At 43.1% G+C, this 23,871-nt stretch overlaps 1 protein-coding gene across 2 annotated transcripts; it reads right to left on the bottom strand.

Annotated features, from left to right (window-relative positions):
* Positions 1-5,709: 5,709 nt before the first annotated feature.
* Positions 5,710-10,668, bottom strand: LOC127535932 (angiomotin-like). Of its 2 annotated transcripts, XM_051954966.1 has the most exons (3): positions 7,903-10,668; positions 6,894-7,041; positions 5,710-6,795 (listed from the first exon to the last, which is right to left on the bottom strand). In XM_051954966.1, the coding sequence occupies exon 1, from the start codon at positions 10,585-10,587 to the stop codon at positions 9,322-9,324; it is 1,266 nt and encodes a 421-aa protein (XP_051810926.1). In that variant the 5' UTR covers positions 10,588-10,668; the 3' UTR covers positions 5,710-6,795; positions 6,894-7,041; positions 7,903-9,321. The 2 variants fall into 2 exon arrangements, with proteins under 2 accessions (XP_051810926.1, XP_051810925.1); XM_051954965.1 differs by having other exon boundaries at positions 5,710-7,041.
* Between the last annotated feature and the right edge of the window lie 13,203 nt (positions 10,669-23,871).

Here is a 23,871-nt window from a genome sequence, read left to right as displayed (position 1 = left end):
CCATTACAAGAAGTACAACTTTTCAGTGTCCTCGAAGATTCATCAGACTTTGAAATTTTGGCTTGTCATGTCAGTTCAATATCAGAAAATTTTCATTTTGTCCAGTTCTGTGATTTAGTGCCAAATAATGCAGAATATAGTGGCCAATTCCCATGAACACATGCCCATTTCATTTATATTGAATGTACTTTGAGTTTAGTACTATGTAGCATGATTCAAGACTGAACAAATGTGGTTACCATGGTAAAGATTATATACGGCAATCATCAACTTGTTAAAGACCCCTTCTGATGAAAAGGTGTAAACAAGTCCAAATGGTGTTCGTTTTTTTTGTTTGTTTGTTTTTTCCCAAAAACCTGAAGACACAACATGAGCACAATTAGCAGTCTACATCACAGCTGAGTATTTAGACTTGAAAAAAACAGCTTCCTGGTGACAGTTTTATAAACATAAATTCAGACTTCCAGGGTAACAAACTTAAGAAGCAGATGATGTCAGTTTGTACACTGGAGCTTTGAGAACTGTTCTTCTTCTTCAAAATTGAACATATATGATTTAATGACTCCATTTTTCCATGTTGACATTGCCTAGAGTAGACTAGTTTAACAGTGTCCGAGTAGTAGGTGAGCTGGTATGCTCAAGTTGTACCAACTGACTGTGAAGTGGGTGAATATCAAGATGTAGACTTTACACTGATGCCTTCTATCAGATGTGCAAATCTGTAGCGGTATACTTAATTGCATGTGTCCACAAACTCCGTTTTTCTCGCATGTAAATACATCGCATCTGAAAATCGCCCACTTGGTGGGTGGGTCACTTGCAGGCAACTACGTGGTCATATGACAGGGCTTTCAGCTTCAGTCCGGTAGATACGTTGGACCAACCTGATCGCAAATTTTCTCTTTCATTACAAAAATAATTCAGTAAAATGTATGTCTGAAAACGTGAGGCGAAAAACAACCTGTACAGTTGCTGAATCTGTCCTCATTTTAGTACAGCGATGGCTAGTGTAGACATTTGAAGACAGTTTTGCGATACGTTGGACCTCTGTTCACCTCAACAAATTTGCGAAGAGTAGAAATCAAGTCTACTTTATGCATTGGAGCTGCACTGGAGCCGCCTGCAGCTCTGGGGAGTTGCACTAGATCGCAGGTCGAAACATACTGCAACGGAACCAGCATTCAACGTGGTGTGTTTCACATAGACAGTGAATGGGATTTGTGAAATTGATGGACCCTGTAGATACAAGCAAGGGAAGGAATATTTTCATTTTAGAGGAGACTTCTAAATATGTACTTCTGAGTCACAAAGATGAGTTTGTCGGGGTTTAATGAATCCCTGGAAAGGGACTAACATCATTACTGTGAAAATGGTGCCCTGGTGACTGCAGCATTTAACTCAGTTTAGCGCTGTGCTTTTAATTTCACAAATCTGCAATGGTGGAAACCTCATACAGTTATTTATATGCAAACATGAGAGAATTTACAGAGGAAATGTCAATTTGGTGGAATTACTTACACTTCATACCTGCTGAAGCAAGGATCCCAACCAGATACTGCTTTTTAAATAATACAAGCTTAAAATGAGTCAGTTAAAGTCAGGTAAAGCTCAGAACCTTACAATCGTTCAGTTGGTACCACTGGTTTAATTTCATATGAACTTTGTCCAAAGGTTAACACGAAAAGTTGGAAGAAATAAATGCCTCTTATTGGTCTTAATAGCTGAGATACACTACTGTAGCCTCTGCAGTTTGAAATTCTGATTGTGAATTTCTAAAGCTGTCTCATACTTGTTGAATAGCAACCACAGTGGTGTTAAAAGCATTGGGTCAAGGTCTGAAAAACCAACACTTAAGTCATTTATATTTAAATTCAATTCAGTTTGAGTAATAAAACAATTTATTCAACTCATCAAACATGAGCTTAGTCCCATCTGTTTATGTATAAAGCTCCGAATCAGTAATTTCCCTCAAAGCCTTGTGAAGTCTGTATGATTTGCAACGCCCACAATGCATTTCGGCTTCACAGCAGGTTTATAATGACTTTCACTTTTCATCAAAATGCCACACATATGTAACCTAACAAAACTAATTAAGGTTGTTCCTACACTGCACGGCCATGCTAATGAAGGAAGTAATCATCTAAGTTGAGAGTAAGTGTTGGTTTTCTGATTTTTCCTCATTCTGTCAACACTGCAAGGAGACACCATAATCAGCACAGGACTGTATCCATCGAGCTACAGTGACTGCTTAGCATCATCATCAGTAGCTTATTAGCTTCTAGGGCTATATTCATAAAATCCTTTAAGCCGCCACAAAGGTCTGTGGTGAATTACTGCCCATTTTGTCCCTCAGGCATTCTACAAATTGGCTGTTTGGAGGCTAAACTCATGATGGACGAGTCCTCTCAACCCCAATAACCTTCATTGGAATGACCTACGAAACAAAACCAAACAGCACTGACGCGATTTCTGCCAAATGAACAGCACAAGTGCCCACTCTATTCATTGTAATTATTTGGTTTGACCCTAAAGTTCATTTGCTTTTCACATGGCATTCATTCACAGTTACCTCTAAATTGGCTTCAATGTGACAACCTGCTCGAGCATAAAAGGTGTTTTGAATTTTTGAGGAAACTGATCGACTTGGAAGGCAAGAAGCTGATTGAATTGAAAGCAAATTAAAGCAGGCTGTGGTTATTATGGAGATTGAGTCATCAGTCTTCTTGTGTCTTTTCTGTCCCCCAGGCGTCCTGCAAATCAATCTGCAGCTGAAGTGGTCAGTGGTCAGTATTGCTTTCAGCGGGAATGGGGATTAGTATAATGGGACCAAACACAATCTGTAATGACTGAATCTGAAAACAAGCCGGGGTCATGATGAGGGAGATGGGTTATTCATACATGCAGGGCCTGTTTTTTGAATTACTGTCCCTGCAAGCCATCAGTTGACTGATGCAGCGATGCCAAAAATGACCAATGGCACTTTCTGCCTGTGAATGTATAGACCTAAACGTATTATAAATGGGGCAATAGGGCTGAAAAAAGAGAGACTATTTTAAGTGATAGTGATGATGATGATGATGATGATGATTATGATTATTTTTCATTTTAATAATCTATTTTTAAAGAAGCCCACCATGGAACAGGCTGAATTTGAGTTTAACCATCTTATTATTAATTTAAGCACTTTAGCTCATTTATCAAGGTACCAGTTTGCTAGTTCAGTTTGCAGTTTTAATGTTGACACAATAATGATTAGCATTCACAAATACATATATTTCCCCATTCTAATTAGGATAAAGAAGAGATCTAATCTTTGTCTTACTTACCTAGCCTACAGTTGCACTGCACTATCATCCTGTTATAGGAGACTGAACACTCTGGCTTGTTTTCTGTCTTTAAACCAGTTGCAGTCGTTGTAGATGGCGCTAAGTAAAGGGTCTTCACTGTTTCTGTTCCCTTGAAATAGGTGATGGGTGGAACTTTTGTGGCGGAACATTTGCATGCAAAGTCAAAGCCAAATTAAATGATTGGTGGCTTATGCCCGCACCCTACATCCAGTGAGTCAGACTTAGTATCTTACTTTGTTATTCATTAAATAAAGAAAGGAAGTAAAGACAAATGGAAGGTGACTTGCTGTGACACCAGGCTGAGGTGAACGTTCCAAGTGGATGGCCTAGATGGAGTATGACTGGACGAGGATGTAGAACTGGCATTGATGTTCACGTTGACATCAAGTCCATCAGCCTCTGAGCAAGCTGGCAGGAGTGCATTGTTTATGCAGAGGTGAGTGTTTTTAGTCGCCAGGACACCAATCTTACAAATTCAACCATCATCAAGATCCCCAGGCAGCTACAGACTAACGCATCTTGGAAGATCTGCACGGAAACCACATGAAGAGTAAAGAAGGGCAAAAGAGCTTCATTGTTTAGGGAAATATTATCTCTATGAGACAGGGAGCGAGCATGCTTAAGGTTTGTCCACACAACAAAACTTTGAGTTTTGTCCCTCCATGGTGGTTTTCAGTTAATGCTTTGAAATGAATCGACTGAACATTCTATCAAGGGACTTTCTTCTACTACAGACTGCTATTCTTTCATTGCTCAGGCCTTGTTGTAGCCACTGTGTTCTTTAGAAAACTGCACTTTAGAGGTGGCTCAAGCAGCACTCATTTTTTCTTCCCTGGCTTCACCTCTGGAGTTTCTTATTAGTACTTATTACTCAAAAATGAGATAAAGCAAATTATTTGCATTTGTTTTGTTTCCCTCTAATGTAAGGTCTTGATCTTACTATGTGAAATACCCTGAGAATTGGCACTATATCAATAAGACTGAATTGAATTACAGACCTTATACCTCCTTTTGTGCATAAACACACAGTGTAATTTGCTTCTTTACCATATGCAGATGATTAAATCAGCTATTCTGGGTTAGTTTGCCTGAAACGGATGATACACTCTGCAACAATTTAGCTCTTAATTGCTTCATTAATTAGCTAATTACTGTTGACACATTGTGGTTGGTATGTTGCTACAAGCCTCAAACTACTTTACTGTGTTTTAGGGATAAACAGAAAACTCTCAAAAAAAAGTACTCTACAAGTTCAGGACTGCATTCCTCCAATGCAATTTGATTTGCAATGGACAGGTTAAAAATTCAGTCAATGCAGCAGAACTAGTAATATGATTTTTTTTTTTTTTTAAATTTTACACATTCCCCTTTCTTGTCAAAACCTGTCACACACATCACCCACAATGCAACTCTCAAGTGTGTTATGTTAAGAAAGGTTAATGTAGCTTTAAGCCTCTAGTCTCAAGCAAAGATGAGAAGAGGGCTACAGAGATTTGGTAAGCTCCATTCTTTCTACTCCAAACCCCCAGACTTTTTTTCATCTCTCATTATCTCACTTTCAAACAAGTCTTCAGTTCCAATCGACACTGACTTAGTGACTTGGAGGGCATTGTCAGATATCCTGCACCTCTTTTTGGAGCCAAAATTCTTTGTGAAACCTTTTTGTCACTCTGTGAGGTAGCAATGAAGGATGACCCAATTCTAAACTGAGTGCAGGTGGACAGGTTCAATTTATAGTGGTTAACTGAAAATGCCAACAGAAGTTTACAGGCTAGATCTCAGGTTAGTTGAATAAGAAAAAGTATAAGGCTAGCAGCAATATAGTCCACATGAGCAGACAAGAGGTCAGAGCAGGCAGGAATAAACTAGACTGCAATGGTGGAAAATTTGACCACAATCGCAAGCCTTGTAAGGTAGACGGGTAGCACATTACATACTGATGGAATGAGTGAGCTCAGGTGGAAAAAGTGTGGAGAAGACCAGGTGATACAGCAAGCAGAGAAGCTAAGCATATGGGGTAGATGGTCTAAGCAGACGTGGTAAAGAGAATTCCGGCAAATCAAGCATGAATGAAACAGGCAAAATTTTGACATTTCTTTTTTGCATTGTCCCTCAGGCCTATAAATAGACTTTAAAGTGACACTACACTTGATCTAAAAGGTAGTCCAATAGTAAAAAAAAAACCAAACTGAACAAACAAGTGTGTTGCTTTGCAGGCTGTTTGTTGCTGAAATGTTGCAAGGCAAGCTTAACTAAAGGATGTCTAACAGAGTGTTGGAAACAACATTCACGTTACTTTAGTATCTCTAAAAAATTAGATTTATTTCTTTTGAAATTGAATACATTTTCTTTTTAAATCAGATATGTCTTACAATCAAGATCTGATATTTGAATCAATGTGTTGCGTTTCAAGGCAGTCATTAATTCATAGAATATGACTAATACACTACACGTTATGTACCCCATTATGAAGCTGTGGAGGGATCATTGGTGCTGACCTCTGAGTGAGCCACTTAAAATATCTTTAGACGTCAATAATTAATTTGTAGAGTACGTTGACCTTTTATGGTCCTTTCACTGTTTCTCATTGTGGCAGTAAAAGATGTGAGAATTACATTTCACACAGTGACTTCAAGCTGCAAAGCCTACAGTACTGCCTCCATTAGTCTGCTAATAGTTGACTTCACAGAAAGAGAAAAACCTGGAGGTAGCGTTAATTATATCACAAATGATTTGAGTAGGAATATTATGGGCTGGCTGTTCACCAATGTAAACAATACATTGCTTTCCTGAGTATGTCAATGGATGTTGTCAATTGCAAAATTAGCACTCACATATAAATGTTGTGTTTGTGTTGGGTTGTGTAGTTAGTCTGGTAAAACTCTTACCTATAAATCCTTGCAATATGTGTTTTTAATCGGAGGTACTGCACTCCACGAATCCCCCAAATATGATAGTAGTGATTGTTTGCTGCCAACCAATAGAAATGAATTTCATTGTCTGATTTGATTTGATTAGTTGTCTGAGAAGAGTTTAGTGTCTGATTATTTAAATACTGCTTTAAGGGCTTTTCCATCCTGTTTTGGCCTTTTGAGCTGAGACTCTTGATTACTCATTATCCCATGCACTGGCAAATCTTTTACTCAAATCAGAAATTTCATTTACATACATCACAACAAATATTAAAAGCAGGACTTATGACAAATGGCAGCAGTTTGAAGACAAATTACATGCAACATGGAGCAAATACAAGTTCATGCATGTTGTAAGAATACCGGAAGCGCCATGAGAGTTCCCAACATCCATCCATCCATCCATCCATCCGTCCATCCATCATCTACACGGCGCTTAATCCTCATTACGGTCATGATGGGGGCTGGAGACTATCCCAATTGGCTTAGGGAGAAGGCAGGCGACACCTTGGACATATTGTCAATCTATCACAGGGCTACACATAAAGACAATCACACTCGTGTTCACGCCAACAGACAATTTAGAGTTACCAATTGACCTGAGCATGTTTTTGGACTGTATGAGGAAGAGTACCTGGAGAAAACCCATGCATCCACAGGTAGAACATGTAAACTCCATGCAGGAAGATCCTGGGAAGGCGGAGATGTAAACCGGGGATCTTCCAGCTGCAAAGTGAAAGTCCTAACCACCAAGCCACTACGCAGCCCAAGGTCCCAGCAGTCTATAAGAAAATCATACAGTTTCTGACCTTTACACAAGGACGAGTGTAAGGGCATGTAAAATCCTCAGCAAATCAAACATGATACTGGGGTGGTTTCCTGTACATGCAAATAAAAGTGCATGTTCATGTACCAAAATAACATATACAGTATATCAGTGGTACACACATTTCCTCACACAAACACACAGATGCAGGCAGAGGGAGCAGTAAAATGTGCATTGCTCAGCGGTTGCTGCTGCCTTTGGCCTGCAGACATGGAGAAGGTTGAAATTCAATCAGTCACACTCTGGCAGGAAACTCAAGTTTGTGTGTGTACGTGTCTGTATGTGTTTGTGTGTATGTATGATGATGATGAGTCTCTTGTGTTTGTGGATTTTAAAAAGTGCAGATCCATGCATAGCATTGCCTGAGTGTGTACAATATCTGAGTGGCTGCTTACCTGGGAGTATTAGTGAATGTATGCGTACATGACTGAATGAGAGTGTGTGTACATCTGTGTGTGTGTGTGTGTGTGTGTGTGTGTGTGTGTGTGTGTGTGTGTGTGTGTGTGGATGCATTCACTTTAAAATCTAAGTGTGTGGGGTGTTTTTTGTTACAGTGTCACAGCTTTAAACAGTTTTCAACAATACCTGTCCTGGTCAGTAATTTTATTCCAGCCTGGGCCACATACATAGGTCATTATCGCGGTCACCTTAGCAATAATTATTTATAAACTCAATGTTTCTACATCCGAGAAAGAAAGTTAAAGCACATACATAATAGTAGTGCAACTTTTGTAATGTGTTTTTTTTAAGGTGAGACCAATTAGATTCAACTTGGCATGAACTATAACACCATAGAAATATTATACAAGTTACTTACTTGTCATAGTGCAATAAGGTTTATTTCTCAGAAGTCTGTTGGACGGGGGCGATGCACGGGGGGGGTCGAGCGCAGAGGGATCCGGGAGACAGGCAGGAGTTGCAGGTGGGAATGGGGGGAGCCGAGGTGGGGCAGACTGCCAGACGCGTTCAGACGGAGGGTTCCGGGGTTCACAAGGAATCAGGCAGGACAGACAGGGGTCTGGACAGCTGGATCCGCTGTACTGGGGAGAGCAGAGAAAAACTGTTAGACAAGCGTATACAACAATGAATACAAGCTGCGGCTAGAGAGTTAACTAACGATGTAGTCGTGTGTAACAATCCGGTGAAGAATGGCGAGATGAACCAGTCTTTTATTGTCGCAGGAGTAATCATGGGAATAATCTCCAGCTGTCCAGACTCCGGGGTAACAGCTGATTGTCTGAGTGGGAGCAGCCGAGTGACTACGCTCCACTCAGTGCAGCGCTGCAGAGAGAGAGGGAGAGAAAGGGAAAAGACAGATGGGAAAAAGGGTCTTGGGATGCCAGGTGGGGAAGGAGCCGGGGTGAGGAGGGAGCCCTGACAGTACCCCCCCCCCCAGGGGCGACTCCCGGTGCCCCAGGGATCTAGTTAGAATGCATACTGGTGCCGGGTCAGAGGTACTGGCAGGTGTCTGACCGGGGGATCCGTTCTGGGAGACGAGGAGGAGACTGGGTAGAGTGAGGCGTGGCGTGCAGAGAAGGTCAGGTTGTGGGGGAGACCGAGGACAGAATGGCTGGAGGCCGGGCGGGCTGAAAAGAACGAGTACGAGGAGGATCCGGAGGCAGGGAAGGTCCAATCGTGACTGGTAGAGGGAAACGTGGGAGGTGGGAGTCTGATCCAAGCGGGGGTGACGCTTCGGCGGGGGGTCTTAGGGCTTAGCAAGGTGTCTCCAGCTCGACCGAGGGGAGTGTGCGGGTGGGCGACCCTAGGTCCAGGCGGAAGAGTGGTGTGGAACCGGGGGCTGGACCGGTCTGGGCCGACCCATCCCTTGTCTCTGGTCCGGGGATCGTCCCGACGGCGAGGGAGAGTGCCGGCCCTGTCCTGGGGGCGGAGCGGCGACCGACGATCTCCAGCCCTCTCTCGACGGCCAATCAGGGGAAAGAGCTGGGGTCTCACTGGAGGCTCGTCCGCGGCGGAACGCCTCCGAAGATCTGTTCACTGGCTCCGTAGGTGACCGACGGTACAGAGACCTCCGTGGAGAGTGGGCGGGCAAACGGCCTCTCAGACTGTGGCAGGGAATCCTCCTGGAGCGTCTGGCAGACTGACGGGCTGGAGATCGGTGTCAGGGAGGTCGACGTCTCCCCTCCACTGTCCTAACAGGGAGCTGAATTAAGGGCAGCGGGTGGGGCTGGTCCGTGAGGAGCTGTGACACAGACGGCAGCTGGCTCAGGTGGCGGCGTCATTGCAGGGAGGACCGACGAGGGCGAGGTTCCCCTGGGGATCGGATAGGTGGTCGAACGGGGGGCCCCTCTGGAGGCAGACCTGGGACTGGAGCCGAAGTTCCCCCTGAGGGACCAGCAGGGGTCGTGGATTCCTGCGTCACAGCCAGGGAGACATTGGGGGACAGAGCCAAAAGCTGAGTATCCTTCCGAGCTTGAACAAAAGCCGGGGGCGGCAGGTCGTTCTGCTCCGGGGTTGGAAACAGGGTGAAAAACCCCACAGCGGCGGAATTTGGGGAACCAATGCCCTCAGGATCAGGAGGCGGAGCGGCAATTTCCACCAAAATTGGGGCTGGAACATCGATCTCTACAGGAATAGGAGTGGAAGCTAAGGCGGAGACAGGACTTGAGTGTGAATCAGTAGCCGGCACAGGACGAGGATCTTCGTTTGAGCTGGAATCAGAGGCAGTTACGCTCGCTCGACTAAAAGCTGGGGAGGGAGCTGGACAAGCGTCCCCATCGACAACAGAATCTGGGTCTAGTGTGACTAAAAGGCCGGGGGTAGAATCTGGTTCTGTTACAGAAATGGGACCAACGTCTGGACTATCGGAGGCCGGGGGCTCCTCGGATTCGTCTGAGGACTGGAACAAAACCGAGCCTTCTATCAGCACTGTGGCCATGAGCAACGCCGTCAGCCCCTTGTTGGCTGCTCGCAGAATCATGGGATCGACGGTGGTGGCCAGAGACGCCCCAAGGACGGCGAACGCTGCAATAATCTCCCCCACACGGTCGGTGGCTATCTGGAGCTCCGTCAGAACAGCGGTGGCCATCTCCAGATTCCTCACCTCCGGCAGAATCGTGAACATCCGTCCCAGAGCAGAGGAGACGGCGTCGAGGAATGCAGGAACTGAGGAGATGCCTTCAGGGTCCCCGAGGAACCAAGGGGTCGAGTGGTTTTTCAGCTCGCCAGCCTGCTGGAGGGACTCCCCGACCAGGCGTAGGGATGAAGCCTCATCCGGAGGGGGCTCCTCCCACCCCGGCTGCTGGGGCGAATCCGAGACGTGCCAGGTCAGTTCCCCGTCGGAGGAGAACTTTTCCTCGGACCGGTGGTCTCGCTCCTGGCTGGGCGTCCTCTCTACATCATCGGCCGCCCCTCCGAGTGCGTAGAAGGCGGAGCCGATCCTAGGAGTGCACCAGGTGATTCCTCCCTGGCGCAGCGGTGTGGATGTCTCGCAGCAGGGATTAAGCCAGCAGACGACGCCGGCAAACTGGCAGGGCTGGATCATGTACTCTCCGGATTCATCTTCTTGGCCAGATTGTTCTGTCACGGAGGCGCTGGGAGAATCTGAGCAGAGAGCACAACAATCCCTTAGGTGCAATAAGGTTTATTTCTCAGAAGTCTGTTGGACGGGGGCGATGCACGGGGGGGGGGGGGGGTGTCGAGTGCACAGGGATCCGGGAGACAGGCAGGAGTTGCAGGTGGGAACGGGGGGGAGCCGAGGTGGGGCAGACTGCCGGCCGCGTTCAGACGGAAGGTTCCGGGGTTCACAAGGAATCAGGCAGGACGGACAGGGGTCTGGACAGCTGGATCCGCCGTACCGGGGAGAGCAGAGAAAAACTGTTAGACAGGCGTATACGACACTGAATACAAGCTGCGGCTAGAGAGTTAACTAACGATGTAGTCGTGTTTAACAATCCAGTGAAGAATGGAGAGATGAACCGGTCTTTTATTGTCGCAGGAGTAATCATGGGAATAATCTCCAGCTGTCCAGACTCCGGGGTAACAGCTGATTGTCTGAGTGGGAGCAGCCGAGTGACTACGCTTCACTCAGTGCAGTGCTGCAGAGAGAGAGGGAGAGAAAGGGAAAAGACAGATGGGAAAAAGGGTCTTGGGATGCCAGGTGGGGAAGGAGCCAGGGTGAGGAGGGAGCCCTGACACGTAAAGCTGGCTCTGATAGAAAGGTGTCATAATATGCAGTGCATTGCAGCTTGCTGTGTATGGAGCTCTGTGGCTGCAGATCGCTCAGATCGCTGAGCGTTCTGAGCATCAGAGCTGGACCATGGAGCAATTGAAGAAGATGACTGGTCTGACGATTCACATTTTCTTTTGCATCATTTACCTGTAGAAGAGGTGACAGCAGGGTGCACTATGGGAAGGAGGCAAGCTGGAGAAGGTAGATTTTCTGTGCAATGTTCTGCCAGAAAACCTTAGGTCCCAACATTCATAGATGGTACTTTGACAGCTACCTAAACATTGTTGAAGAGCACGTATACTCTGCCATGGTAGTGGTATTCTCAAATGACAGTGGCCTATTTCGGCATTATAATCCTCCCTTCCACACTGTAATTCAAATTCTCCCGTCAAGTATTTGTGAGATGTACTGGGAAAACATGTCCAGTTCGAGGAAGCCATACTGCACAACTTCGAGGACTTCAAGAATCTGCTGCTAACGTCTTGGTTCCTGATACTACAGGGCACCTTTAGAGTCTTGTAGAGTCCAAGTGTTGATAGGCCGGGACTGTTTTGAAGACTTAAGTTTTGATGTGACTGATCAATGTGTGGGCTGCACAGTAGTGTAGTGGTTAGCACTTTAGCCTTGCAGCAAGAAGATCCCTGGTTCAAATCCCGGGGTGGGCCTGGGATCTTTCTGCATGGAGTTTGCATGTTCTCCCTGTGCATGTGTGGTTTTCTCCGGGTACTCCGGCTTCCTCCCACAGTCCAAAAATATGCTGAGGTTAATTGATTACTCTAATTGCCCATAGGTGTGAATGCGAGTGTGATTGTTTGTCTGTATATGTAGCCCTGCGACAGACTGGCGACCTGTCCAGGGTGTCCCCTGCCTTCGCCTGAGTCAGCTGGGATAGGCTCCAGCACCCCCTGCGACCCTAGTGAGGATAAAGTGATGTATAGAGAATGGATGGATGATCAATGTGTGTACTGTAGGTAAAGTAGGTGTCTGCAACAAAAAGATCAAACACCATGTCTTCAATGAAGGAAGCTAACCTAAAGTTGCATGGTGTGTTTTGACAAATGGCTGTTTAGAAATGAAAATAGGGTTGTTTGTCAAATGAAACTAAAACCTTTCAGTTAGTGGCAATTGGGACAGTGATTAAATAATGCAGGACATGTCTTTTAAGGGCTGAACTAGTGGCTTGGTGGTTACCACTGTTGCATTGCAGCTAGAAGGTCCCAGTCTGGGCTCCGTCTGCTTTGCATGTTATCCCTGTGCATGTGTGGGTTTTCTCAAAGCACTCCGGCTTCATGTGTAGCCGTGATAGACTGGTGACCTGTCCAGGGTGTCTGCTGCCTTCGCCCTAAGTCAGCGAGGATTAAGCAGTGTATAGATAATGGATGGATGGATGCTTTTTAGAATGAACTTCAAAAAACAAGCAATTCACAAAGTGTGACTGGGCCTTAGGGAAAAAGGTTGTTGGATTTTTGTGAGGTGAGGTGCCTGTGTGTGTGTGTGTGTGTGTGTGTGTGTGTGTGTGTGTGTGTGTGTGTGTGTGTGTGTGTGTGTGTGTGTGTGTGTGTGTGTGTGTGTGTGTGCGTGCAAGCGTGTGCGTGTGCGTGTGTGTGTGTGTGTGTGTGTGTGTGTGTGTGCTTGACCCTGGTGTCAATTTGCTGTTTTTCCGTCAGTCTGAGTGGTCAAATAGCTATTTCCCCCCGTTCCTTTTGCAGCTCATGTACACTTTGTGTGTCTGTGTGTCTCTTTCTGTAAAGTGTAAGCTCCCATATGTGTGGTTGTGTGTACACGTGCACATGTGTGTATGTGTGTATGTGTGTAGGTTTCCATGGGGACTTCTACCTCAGGCTGTCAGAGTGAGTTTCTGTCTTCTATACAAGCAAAGGTTAGCTCTCCCAGGAGCGACCCACTGCCGAACTGGCCTTTATACACACACACACACACACACACACACACACACACACACACACACACACACACACACACACACACACACACACACAGGCCTATGTACACACACAGAACACACACTAATGCACCCATCCACAGAAATACAAATTCACAGGTGTATCCAGCCAGCTTTGTTTGGCAGATAAAAGTTTGGAAAAACACTGTGCCTGACATTTGAAAATGCTGTCATTTGCAATGCGGGAGATGGATGTGTAAAAAAATGCAGCTTGGAGACCTGAAATCATCACACTAAATTTATTTCAGACTATTCGCTTCTTGTCTATCACTGGTTTACATCTTCTTCTTCTTACCCTTCCTCACCTGCTTCACAGTTTTTTTTTTTTACTTTCAATTCTTACTTGTCTGTTTGCAGCTTAATAATGCTGCATGAACTTCCCCTCTACTTGTTTTTAAAAAAATTTTATTTCTCTCTTTTCCAGATTGTACTGCAGCAGTGGTTTTTGGCCTTCTCTCCATCACCATGACAACTAAATTAAAAAGGAAAAGTAAAGTGCACCTAATCAATATGAGGTAACTTTAGCTTAAAATGTGGGAACAGGTTAACTTCTGTGTGTGTGATTGTGTGCCTTTTTCCTTCGTATATGTGGTACTGTGCATCATTTATATTTGCATCAGCTGCATTTCCTGCACTGCGTCTGTGTGTGTGTGTGTGTGTGTGTGTGTGTGTGTGTGTGTGTGTGTGTGTGTGTGTGTGTGTGTGTGTGTGTGTGTGTGTGTGTGTGTGTGTGTGTGTGTGTGTGATGATCACTAACTTGGCCTTGAGAAGACAAATAGCTCCCCTGCCCTTTGCTTCAGTGCTCAGTGCTCTTCAGGGCGCGTTAGCTAATTGGCTAACACCATTAATGCTGCTAATTACCATTAGCCTTTTCAGGTATATATCTACACACACACACGCACAAATCTGCATATGTTGATGCATGCAAAGCCTGCAAACAAGCTGGATTTAACATCCAGTACATACTTATACACGAGTAGGTACACACACACACACACACACACACACACACACACACACACACACACATGCACATACTGTCCTGCAAATAAGGAGCCAGAAGATAATTGCTAGAATCAAGTCAACCATGTCACCTCTGTTATTACACCGTGGTCATCAATATGGACTGAGGCAAAGGACAGCGTGTGTGAAAAGGGAAAGCAACACAGACAAGGAGAGCGAGGCAAAGACAAAGGGAGAGCAGGTGGTGATGCAATTGATTGGCAACTTAAATGCATGACTCTCATGAAGCCCTGCTAGCGGCCCTCAGAGGCAGAAATGTTCATTACAGCCAACAACACCAAAGTGGTGACATTTTGAATTTTTAATTAGTTGACACTGGTGGTGAGCATTTCAGCGGTGGAATAGCCACTGGGTCATTGGGAAGGTATATCACTTTGGGAGCATGACTGTGTTCGGCAAATTGAAGCTGTGCGGTGAGTCCTTCTGCATGGATGGAGTGTGCAAATATGAGCATGTGAGTTAATTAAAGAAAAGGTCATAATCATTGCAGTTTCTCCACTGAAAATCAAAACTAAGGCAAATATCAGCACTGGCCACTTGAAGGGTTGTATAGTTGAACCTCCTGCTCAACACACTCATTGAGCTTTGAAAATGCCAGAAAAAGCAAAATGTGGTTTAATATAAAAAAACAGGCAAGAAGAGAAAACATGAAAGCAGAGAAAGAAGACAAAAAACAACAACATTAGAGTGTACAAGATTGCTCATTCTCACATACTGGTGTCCTCTGTGAAGAGTCTTTACCTTACAGCCTGTAGTCTGCTAACTCAGCTCTGACTTATTTTCAGCATTCATCGCTGAACTTGCACACGAACACTGATTGCTCTGTGACTTGTTACAGTTGATAATCTTAGAAATCATTGGATTTATTATGAGTGCTACTGGTTTGCATAAAGTTATGGCGAGTGGTGTAGTCTAGTTTTTTCTAGTGGGTATACTCCAGGCTCATAAGCCAGGTCAGGTTCTCATATATGTGCGCACACACACACACACACACACACACACATATGTTTGTTTTTCTATACCGGTGGGGACTTACCATTGACACCCATTCATATCTAACTCCTAACCCTAACCCTAACCATCACCAAATCAATGCCTAACCCTAAACAAACGTTTTTGCACTTTTACATTTTTTATTAACAACAATATGGCCAAGAAAACGGTGTTGCCACCCGTGGGGACCTCATTTTAGGTCCCCACCGTAAGACAAGTCCCCACCTTTATAGCAAATAGTCAGGTCAAAGTCCCCACCGGTATAGCAGAAACAAGTACACACACACACACACACGCACGCACGCACGCACGCACGCACGCACGCACGCACGCACGCACGCACGCACGCACGCGCAGCAGCAGCAGCAGCAGCAGCAGAAGCTCCTTTATTTCAAACTACCAATTAGATACTTATAGACATTATAGTTACAGCAGCTCCTCCTCCTGCCATCAGGTAGAGCTGAGGTTTCCTCTTCATCAGGCTCCCTTTCCTAAACGGTAGCCTTAGCTCCAGCTGTGGTGTTTCCTAAAGCGGCAGTATTCACAGGGGTCATTCCAGGTGAAATGACCAGATATTCCTTGGGGGTGTTACTGCACCATCTTCAAATTAGTCCTAAATTTGCATGCCATTAGATAGTCACAAAAGTACTTTCTATGCAAAATTGTAGGCCTGTAGCTCAAATAGTTTCTGAGTTGTGGGGGTCTGAAATTTTCAGAATTTGGGCTATAAAAAGCCTCGCCAGCATTTTTTGCATCTTTAAGTTGTTATTTCTCAGCCTCTAGACATACCAGAGAGCTGTGAGTTGGTAAACAAGGCCTCTGCATGTAGCTAGTGTCCCACAAACATCCCCAGGTGTTTCCCTACATTCTGCAGGCCATGGGGGCTTGCTAAAAATTAAGAGATACCTACTCACGAGTGGGGTTTGGGACCTTAAAAGTACTAGAAATACTGCACAGAAGTGTTCTAACACCCCTGAGTTCCATTCTACACAAACTTGTGTGATAACTTAGCAAACTGGAGCTTTCTCGGTACCTCAGTTTGGAAAATATGAGCTCCCAAAGTTGGACGAGATTTTAAATTGGCTATTTTTGGTGGCAAAAATCTCAGTGTGGGACAGGTACCAGAGACCCCAAATTTTTCTACAAGACAGTTCCATCTGTCATCTATCACTGTACAAAAAGGCAGCAGGGTTACATTTGTAGTTACTGAGATATTCTTACTCAAAATGGCATGGGTAATGTCAAAATCGTTTTTTGCTTTTCAGTACTTTAAATTGGGATATAAGTATTAGTAGTCATTCCAATGGTAGTATTATGTATGTTTTGTTCTTTTTGAAATGTTAGTTGTTAAAGTGTAAAGTGTAAAAAGTGTAATGGTATAACTTAGGTATACCTAAGTTATAACTTAGGTATAGGTTCTTTTGCTTGTAACATGGCATTGTGCAATTTGATTTAACATGTTTAATCCCACTGCACTGATACTGTAAAATTCAACATTATTGTTGTTATTTTTAAATTAATCAACCATGAACTACTACAGAGCTTCCTGAATTCAAGTTAGTACATGTAATTTGTATGTGTATGTTATAATTACATGTGTGCATTGCAAATGGGTGTCCGCTTTTTAGTGAGCCCTGTTCTCAGCCATACACCTTCCCCCGTCCCACACAGCTTCACCGCTTCCTAACACAGAGAAGACAAATTTATGAACAGGAAAGTGAACTTTATGTCAAAAAACATGCTGATACATTTTTAAGTGGTTATATGGAAATTCGAGACGTTTTCTAGTGAGTAAACGGCGTATACCTGCGTGGCTACACCCCTGGGTATACGTATCTTTGGGCATTTTTAAGTGGGTATACGGAAATTTTGAAAATTTTCTAGTGGGTATACGACGTATACCTGCGTATCACGTAGACTACACCACTGGTTATGGCATTATCAACATTGCTTTTAACTCTTCTAAAACCAAATATGTGAAGGAAAAACACACAGCACACTGTACATATGTTCTGTGATTCCTTCTCAAGAGTGGTCTTGTCCTGCTTATCCATTACAGTAAATCTACAGAAACCAGCCACTGCAGCTGATTGTTGAAAACAGCAATTGCACTTCTTCAACCACAAGGACAATACCTTCACCCTCACCATACTTTCAAACAAGTGGTTTCAAGTGCCTGTTTCGCTTCTATGAGAGAAACATGAATAATTACTTTTTTGAGCAAATGTACCACTCATTCACCCGTTTTCCAGCATGAAGGTCTCTGCAGCAGCTGTATCTGATATTGAAATGAAACCCGATACTGTTTTTAGAAGGTTACAGAGTGGCACAATAAATGAAGAGGCCATCTGGTACTACTATGACTGAAATAATGTTAAAAAGCTGTGTTCAATCAAATGAGGCCAAACTACCATTGATAACTTTTTGAAGAGGCTTGATAACATCAATGTCACTGACTCATTGTTGAAGATTTATTTATTTATTTATTTCAAATTTCACTGAAGTGTCTATTACCCAGAGAGACAAGGTTTTTTACCTTACAGTTGTTTAGATATTACTGACCAAATGCCAAGTTATTCCAGACTTTTGGGTCTTTGTTTTTTGCATTCAACATTGCAGTACTTTCTCAAAATTAAAAAAAATTTTGTTTAAATTAAATAAAAAATTAAGCCTGATCTAGGTAGGTCCCACTCTGCAACCTGCAGAATTCACTGCCACCATCCCAGACTTTTGGGTCTTTGTTTTTTACATTCAACATTGCAGTACTTTTTCAAAATTAAAAAAAAAAAAAAAATTTAAATTAAATAAAAAATAAGCCTGATCTAGGTAGGTCCCACTCTGCAACCTGCAGAATTCACTGCCACCATCCCCAGAGGTCCTGTTTCCATGTCCCACTGGGTCAGAGAAGTTTTAGCAGCATAAGGGAGACCAACACAATAATGGGCAGGTGGTCATAATGTTATGTCTGATTGGTGTAGATATGGAAGCAAAATCAGAATATGGTTTTATTATAATTGCCAGGTATTTAAGATTTTCTTGCTTAGACTTTACCTTCTTCAGAGTAACCTCATCTGGCTTTAACAACAGCATAACATATATGTGGCAATCGTTCCACAAGTTTTTTTTCTTTTTTTTTTCTTAAGGTATGTGCCAGGTACTGCATTCCAGGCTTTCTTAAGTTCATCAATGAGAGACTGCTGATTTATGGGAGACACTTTCCTGATTGATCGATCGATTTCATTCATCCCACACAAGCTCAATTGGAGAGAGGTCTGGAGATTTAGGGGAGCATTTTTTGTTGAAGAAGAACATCTTTCTCTTCTCTTTTGTCAAGGTAACCCTGACAGAGCTTGGAGGAATGCTGAGGGTCATTATCTTGCTGCAAAACAAACTTTCTACTCACAAGTCTTCGTGCAGATTGAACTGGATGATGCTGCAGGATGGAGTGGCACTGTTCTTTCTTCGTGATACCTTTTATTTCAAACAAATGCCCTACTCTATCACTTGCAAAACATCCCCATACCATGGCACTGCCACCTCCATGCTTTTGTGTGGGTGTTAAGACGTTCACTTGTCTGTCTGCAGATATAGTTCAAATTTACTATTGCCGGTCCAAAGAACTCGTTTCCAGTTATCATCAGTCCAATTTTTGTGCGATTTTTCTTCTCCTTTTCTTGTTCTTTCGACAAAGTTTTTTTTAAGATAAACAACCCTTCAGACCAGTCTTTCTCAAACATCTTTTCACAGCTGTCAGAGATACGAGTTCTGACCTCATTATGTTGATTTCCTCTCTTATTTGTGGTGCTGTTTTCCGCCGATCTCTCTAACTGGTGATAATGATATGTTTATCCTCTCTTTTGTAGTGATCCCTTTTCTCCCAGACCCTTTTCTATTATCATAACTTCTAATTTCTTTTCATCTTTTCAAGGTGTAGTGAACTTCTTTGTTGGACACCATTAGGTTCTTTAAAATTTGTTTTTCAGTGTATCCTTCTTTTCTTATTGTACAGATCTATACAATATACAGATTGTTTATTTACTCAGCTGCTTCTTTCTAGCCATTTCTGTAGTAGTTTGTCAAAGATGGACACAGTTGAGATTTCGTGAGATTTTCATATGCAAACTCTCAAAAGCCAGACCTAAAGTGATTAATGCAAACTGAGATTTGTTTTTTACTCTGGCACTGAAGTTGTGACTCTTGAAAATCTTCTCAAACCTAAAACAAAGTGCTTCTTTAATTTTGTTAGGACTTATTTAGCAGCTGTCTGGTAACTTCAATGTATACCTAAAGGTAAATTGAAGGAAATGATGCATATCAATGAAGTAAAGTGTGATCATGCAGTAAATACATCCCACAATCCATAAACTATAAACATAGATGTTGTTTCCTTAAGGCCAAAACATATTCAGACATCTTCTCTGACTGACCAGTGCTCAGAGATGTTGAGTTTGTTTCAATAGATAAATCAAATACCCATACTTCGTAGTAGTAGTTAATGTTTTTTTGCATGAAACTAAAAAGTTATCTAATTGTCACCAGTCATTTTTTTCTGTCAACTGACTAATCCACTTAATCATTGCAGCTCTAGAGAAACTGCACTTGTAGAGAGGCAGCCAAAATCTTTTTTTTTTTTTTGTCCTGAGTTCTCACAAAATGTTAACCAACCAAATGTTCCCACCTGTAATAAACCTAGGGCACAGCTGAGCTCAGGGTAGACCAGAAGCAGGGCCGGCCCGAGGACTTTGGTGGCCCTAAGCAAGATTTTTTTTGTGGCCCCAAAACATGCACAGGGCAACTACCAAATCACGTGCACAGCTTGTAATTGGGTTAAAACACACATGCACATGATTGACAGCAAATATTCAGCCCACTCCTGAACTTCCTTTTTGGAGCCATGATGCCATCTCCAGTGCTACTGCTTTTCCATCTGTGGCTTCTCCAGACCAGTGTAATCGATCAAGTTTGAAACGGTGCCGTGGTGTCACAGTAGCCTAACTTGCGCATGAAGCATGGAGTCACCAACTGACTGCTGGTTTATTTTTTCTTTCGTGTATTTTTCCCGTATAGTTTTCTAATAAGCCAGTTTCAATTGATATGTTACCATGATGATTTATGTTTTATTGGAATAAAGACAGGCATGGGCGTAACCACCATCTCAGAAGTGAGGGGGACAAATTTTTCAGAGCGATTTATCATTCTCTTACATTTAATTGCACCGTCCTTAGTGGCTAAAGAACCACATAATCCCTAACAGCCACAGTGCAATACCAGGGGACCAACTAGGCTAGTTCTTTAAACTATAAAGTATAAAACTTTAAACTATAAAATCTAAAGTTTTAGTGGCCAAACTCTAGTTGAGTTGACAACAATGTCCCTTGAACATCTACTGGGCGAGTAGCCAAAGGTAGCCAAACACTGAACATGAAATGATCAGTACTGCCTGGTTTCTCCCTGCAATAGATGTCTTATTTTCAGGAAGTTATAATCTCTCCTTACCTGTAAAGACCCTACATCCTTGTCCCTGCTGCTGGCCTCTGATCCATCTCCTCCCTGACTCTGCTCTTTCTGTTATGGCAATAAACATAAAAAAATGTGGTAAGAAAAATTCTGAAATAGCATTAGGAAGAGTAAAAATTGCAGTAGAATTTAACCTCAAAATCACTTTAACCCATAGATACATATTTTTTTCTCAGCCACTTATATATATTTTTTCACCTCTGCAGACCCTGCATGGTCAACATTACTGCTGGCCGCCGCCTCTGGTCCATCTCCTGTCTGACTCTGCTCTTTGTTATGGAAATAATCATTAAAAAATCTGAAAATCAAAATTCTGAGCTAGAATTAGAAAGAGAAGGAGTAAAAAACAGTTGTAAATTTATACCATAGATAGCCTATTCTTTTTTCTCCTCCCTGACTCTCCTCTTTTGGGACCAAAAGACTTAAATACACGGAGAGCAATTGTGAGCACATCTTCTGCCCAGAAATGAAAGAGGACTGGGTTTATTCCAAGAATAAACTAATTAGCAGTAATGTAACAGAGGCAACCACATTTGAATTATTGTTAACTAGCTTAACATATTGATATATTGCCACGTTTTACCTTGTCATCATTTAGCTAACAAGTCCAACATTGTTTGCATCCAACAAGGTCACACAACTTACACGGTTTGTTTGGAAAAAACTGTGTAAAGTTTTTTGCTTCTTGCTGGCTCTGGCTGGTTTGCTAAACATTACTCCAGACGCACGTTCAGCACTGCTCAGCACAGCAGCACGTCTCCTCTGGAACACCTGCGGTAGCATACGTTCATGGTGCATTCAAAGACGGCTCAGGAAAACACGTTACTGGATGCTAATAACGGGTTTAGCTGTTGTAACGGCTGAAAAAAGTGCCTTGACATGTCTGGGGCTGCGGCTGCCGCCCAATCAGCGACACTGAACTTACAACGCGTGTTGGGTGGTTGCCAGGTTAGTCGAAGCAAGTAATGTTAGATGGCAGTCTGTGGGTCAGACCATCAGACACAGTCAATTCGGGGGGCCCCTCGTGGCGGCGGGGCCCTAAGCAGCCGCTTAATTCGCGTACAGAGAGAGCCGGCCCTGACCAGAAGTGTGTTTTCTGGAAGTTCATATCAACTGTGGAGCAAGACATCTGCTGTCATCTTCTCCTCAGGGGATCTTGATCTCTCCCTCCTCAACATCTTGTGTCTGTTTCTTGTGTTTGTAGTCTTGATGCAATGACTTGTAGTGAATAGTGCACCTCTGGAAAGTCTCCCCTGAAAAAAGTGATCTGTGTGAATAATAAAAGAAAAAAGAAAGAAAGATCAAACCAAGTCAAGGTGCAACTTACTGTGCAGCTGTCTGTGTGTGCAAAAAAAAAAAGCTCCCTCAGTTACTAAATCTAAACAAGGTTTATGACAGTATCAGGTGATCAGACAAGAGCTTTGTTTCTATTGTCTTTGGAATTCATAGGTTTATGCAGGATGGGAATCTAGTTGAGAAATGCTTTAAGCAGGACTTAGAATAAAAACTGTAGGAGGTCTTTATTAAACAATGACTTACAAAAAGATGATCATTTATCCTCATTGCTCTTTCTGGCATTTTTATTTATCTAGTTACTGAATGATTTTTTTCTTCGATTCCTTCCTGCTTAACTCATCAATATAGCTGAACACTGGTTTTAGCAAGATGAGTTGTTATCTGCATTGTTCATTGCTCATTCTAAATTTGCATGGGCAAATAACCAGCTTTTCGTTTTCCTGAGAGAAATGTGTTTTGGTTTGAATTGGAATTAAATTAGAGTGAAGCAAAGACTGAGTACAGGCGATAATATCAGTGTGAGAAAAGGAACTAAATGAGATAAGAAATTACAAAGATTTCCTCAAGGGTTGGGATCCAGTGGAGACAAAATGGAGATAAAAAAAAGGGTTTTCCTCACCTCTCTCTCTCAACAGTGCTCAGTCCAATTGCTTTTCACTTAGTGATTAGACTATTGTGTGCATCGATATTGTGTGGCACAGAGAAGGAGAAATAACAGAAAAGAATGATTGTGTCTCAGCGGTTCTCAATGGTGCTCTCTTTGTTCGACTCTGGACCAGTCTGGGATGAGATGATTGTAGTTTTTCAGCATGTAATCAATACAAACTTCTTTGACTTAAAAACGCCTCCTTTCTTTACGCCGGGCAGAGAAATTATCAGGGAGGCCTCAGGTTCGATTATCTCATGAATGTCATTCCTGGAGAGATTCCTACTTGAGCCAAACAGCAGCTGAAAACCACAAGTGATGCTGACATGCAAACATGTTATTTATTTTTTATTCTTTATTTTCCAAGTAAGCTCAGTTAAGAGCAATTTCTCATTAACAATGATGACCTGGCAAGAGGCCGCAGCAGGAAGAAAGATAACAAACAAGTACATACACACAAAAAATAAATTACACACGTGTTTAAACAAAGATTAAAACATCCTAAATTAATGCTAGAAATTCAATAAAAACATTCAGCATGTGCAGTGGTCAACAAAGGTCTGCTGCATCTTCTGTTTTGAAAATGTAAGGTCATGGAAGTGAAGGCAGTTTCAGAGATTTTTGGAGGGAATTCCAATCAATCGCTGCAGCAAAGCGAAAAGAATTCCAGTCAAAGACAGTGCGAACCTTGGGGACAGAAAGTGAATTCACTGGACCTCAGGTGGTAGTTGTTATGGGAGGGGTGGAGGAGGTTGGAGAGGTGTTGAGGTGGGGGCCTGTAAATGAATGAACGCCAGTGTTGGAGTCGCCTGGTGTAAAGGGACGGCCAGCCCACCAGTTTGTAAAGGTTGCAATGGTGGGTGGAGAAAGGAGCACCGGTAGCAAGATGGATGCCTGAGTGATGGAGGACGTCAAGCCTGTTAGGGGCACACTTAGGAGCCATTTTATAGATGACATCGGCACAATCAAACATGGGGAGGATGGTCACCTTCACAAGAGTGTTTTTGGAAGAGTATGTAAAGGAGGCCTTATTATGGAAATGTCACATTTTTTCATCTAGTTGCACCTTTGTGCACGTTTGTGCAGGCTGCAAAGCTCCTGTCTATAAGAACATGAAATCGACGATGGCACTTACTAGAGTGTAGTGGGTGACAGAAAAGTC

The sequence above is a fragment of the Acanthochromis polyacanthus genome, chromosome 10 (assembly GCF_021347895.1).
Source record: "Acanthochromis polyacanthus isolate Apoly-LR-REF ecotype Palm Island chromosome 10, KAUST_Apoly_ChrSc, whole genome shotgun sequence".
NCBI lineage: Eukaryota > Metazoa > Chordata > Actinopteri > Pomacentridae > Acanthochromis > Acanthochromis polyacanthus.
This window is presented reverse-complemented; position numbering and strand designations above follow the sequence as displayed.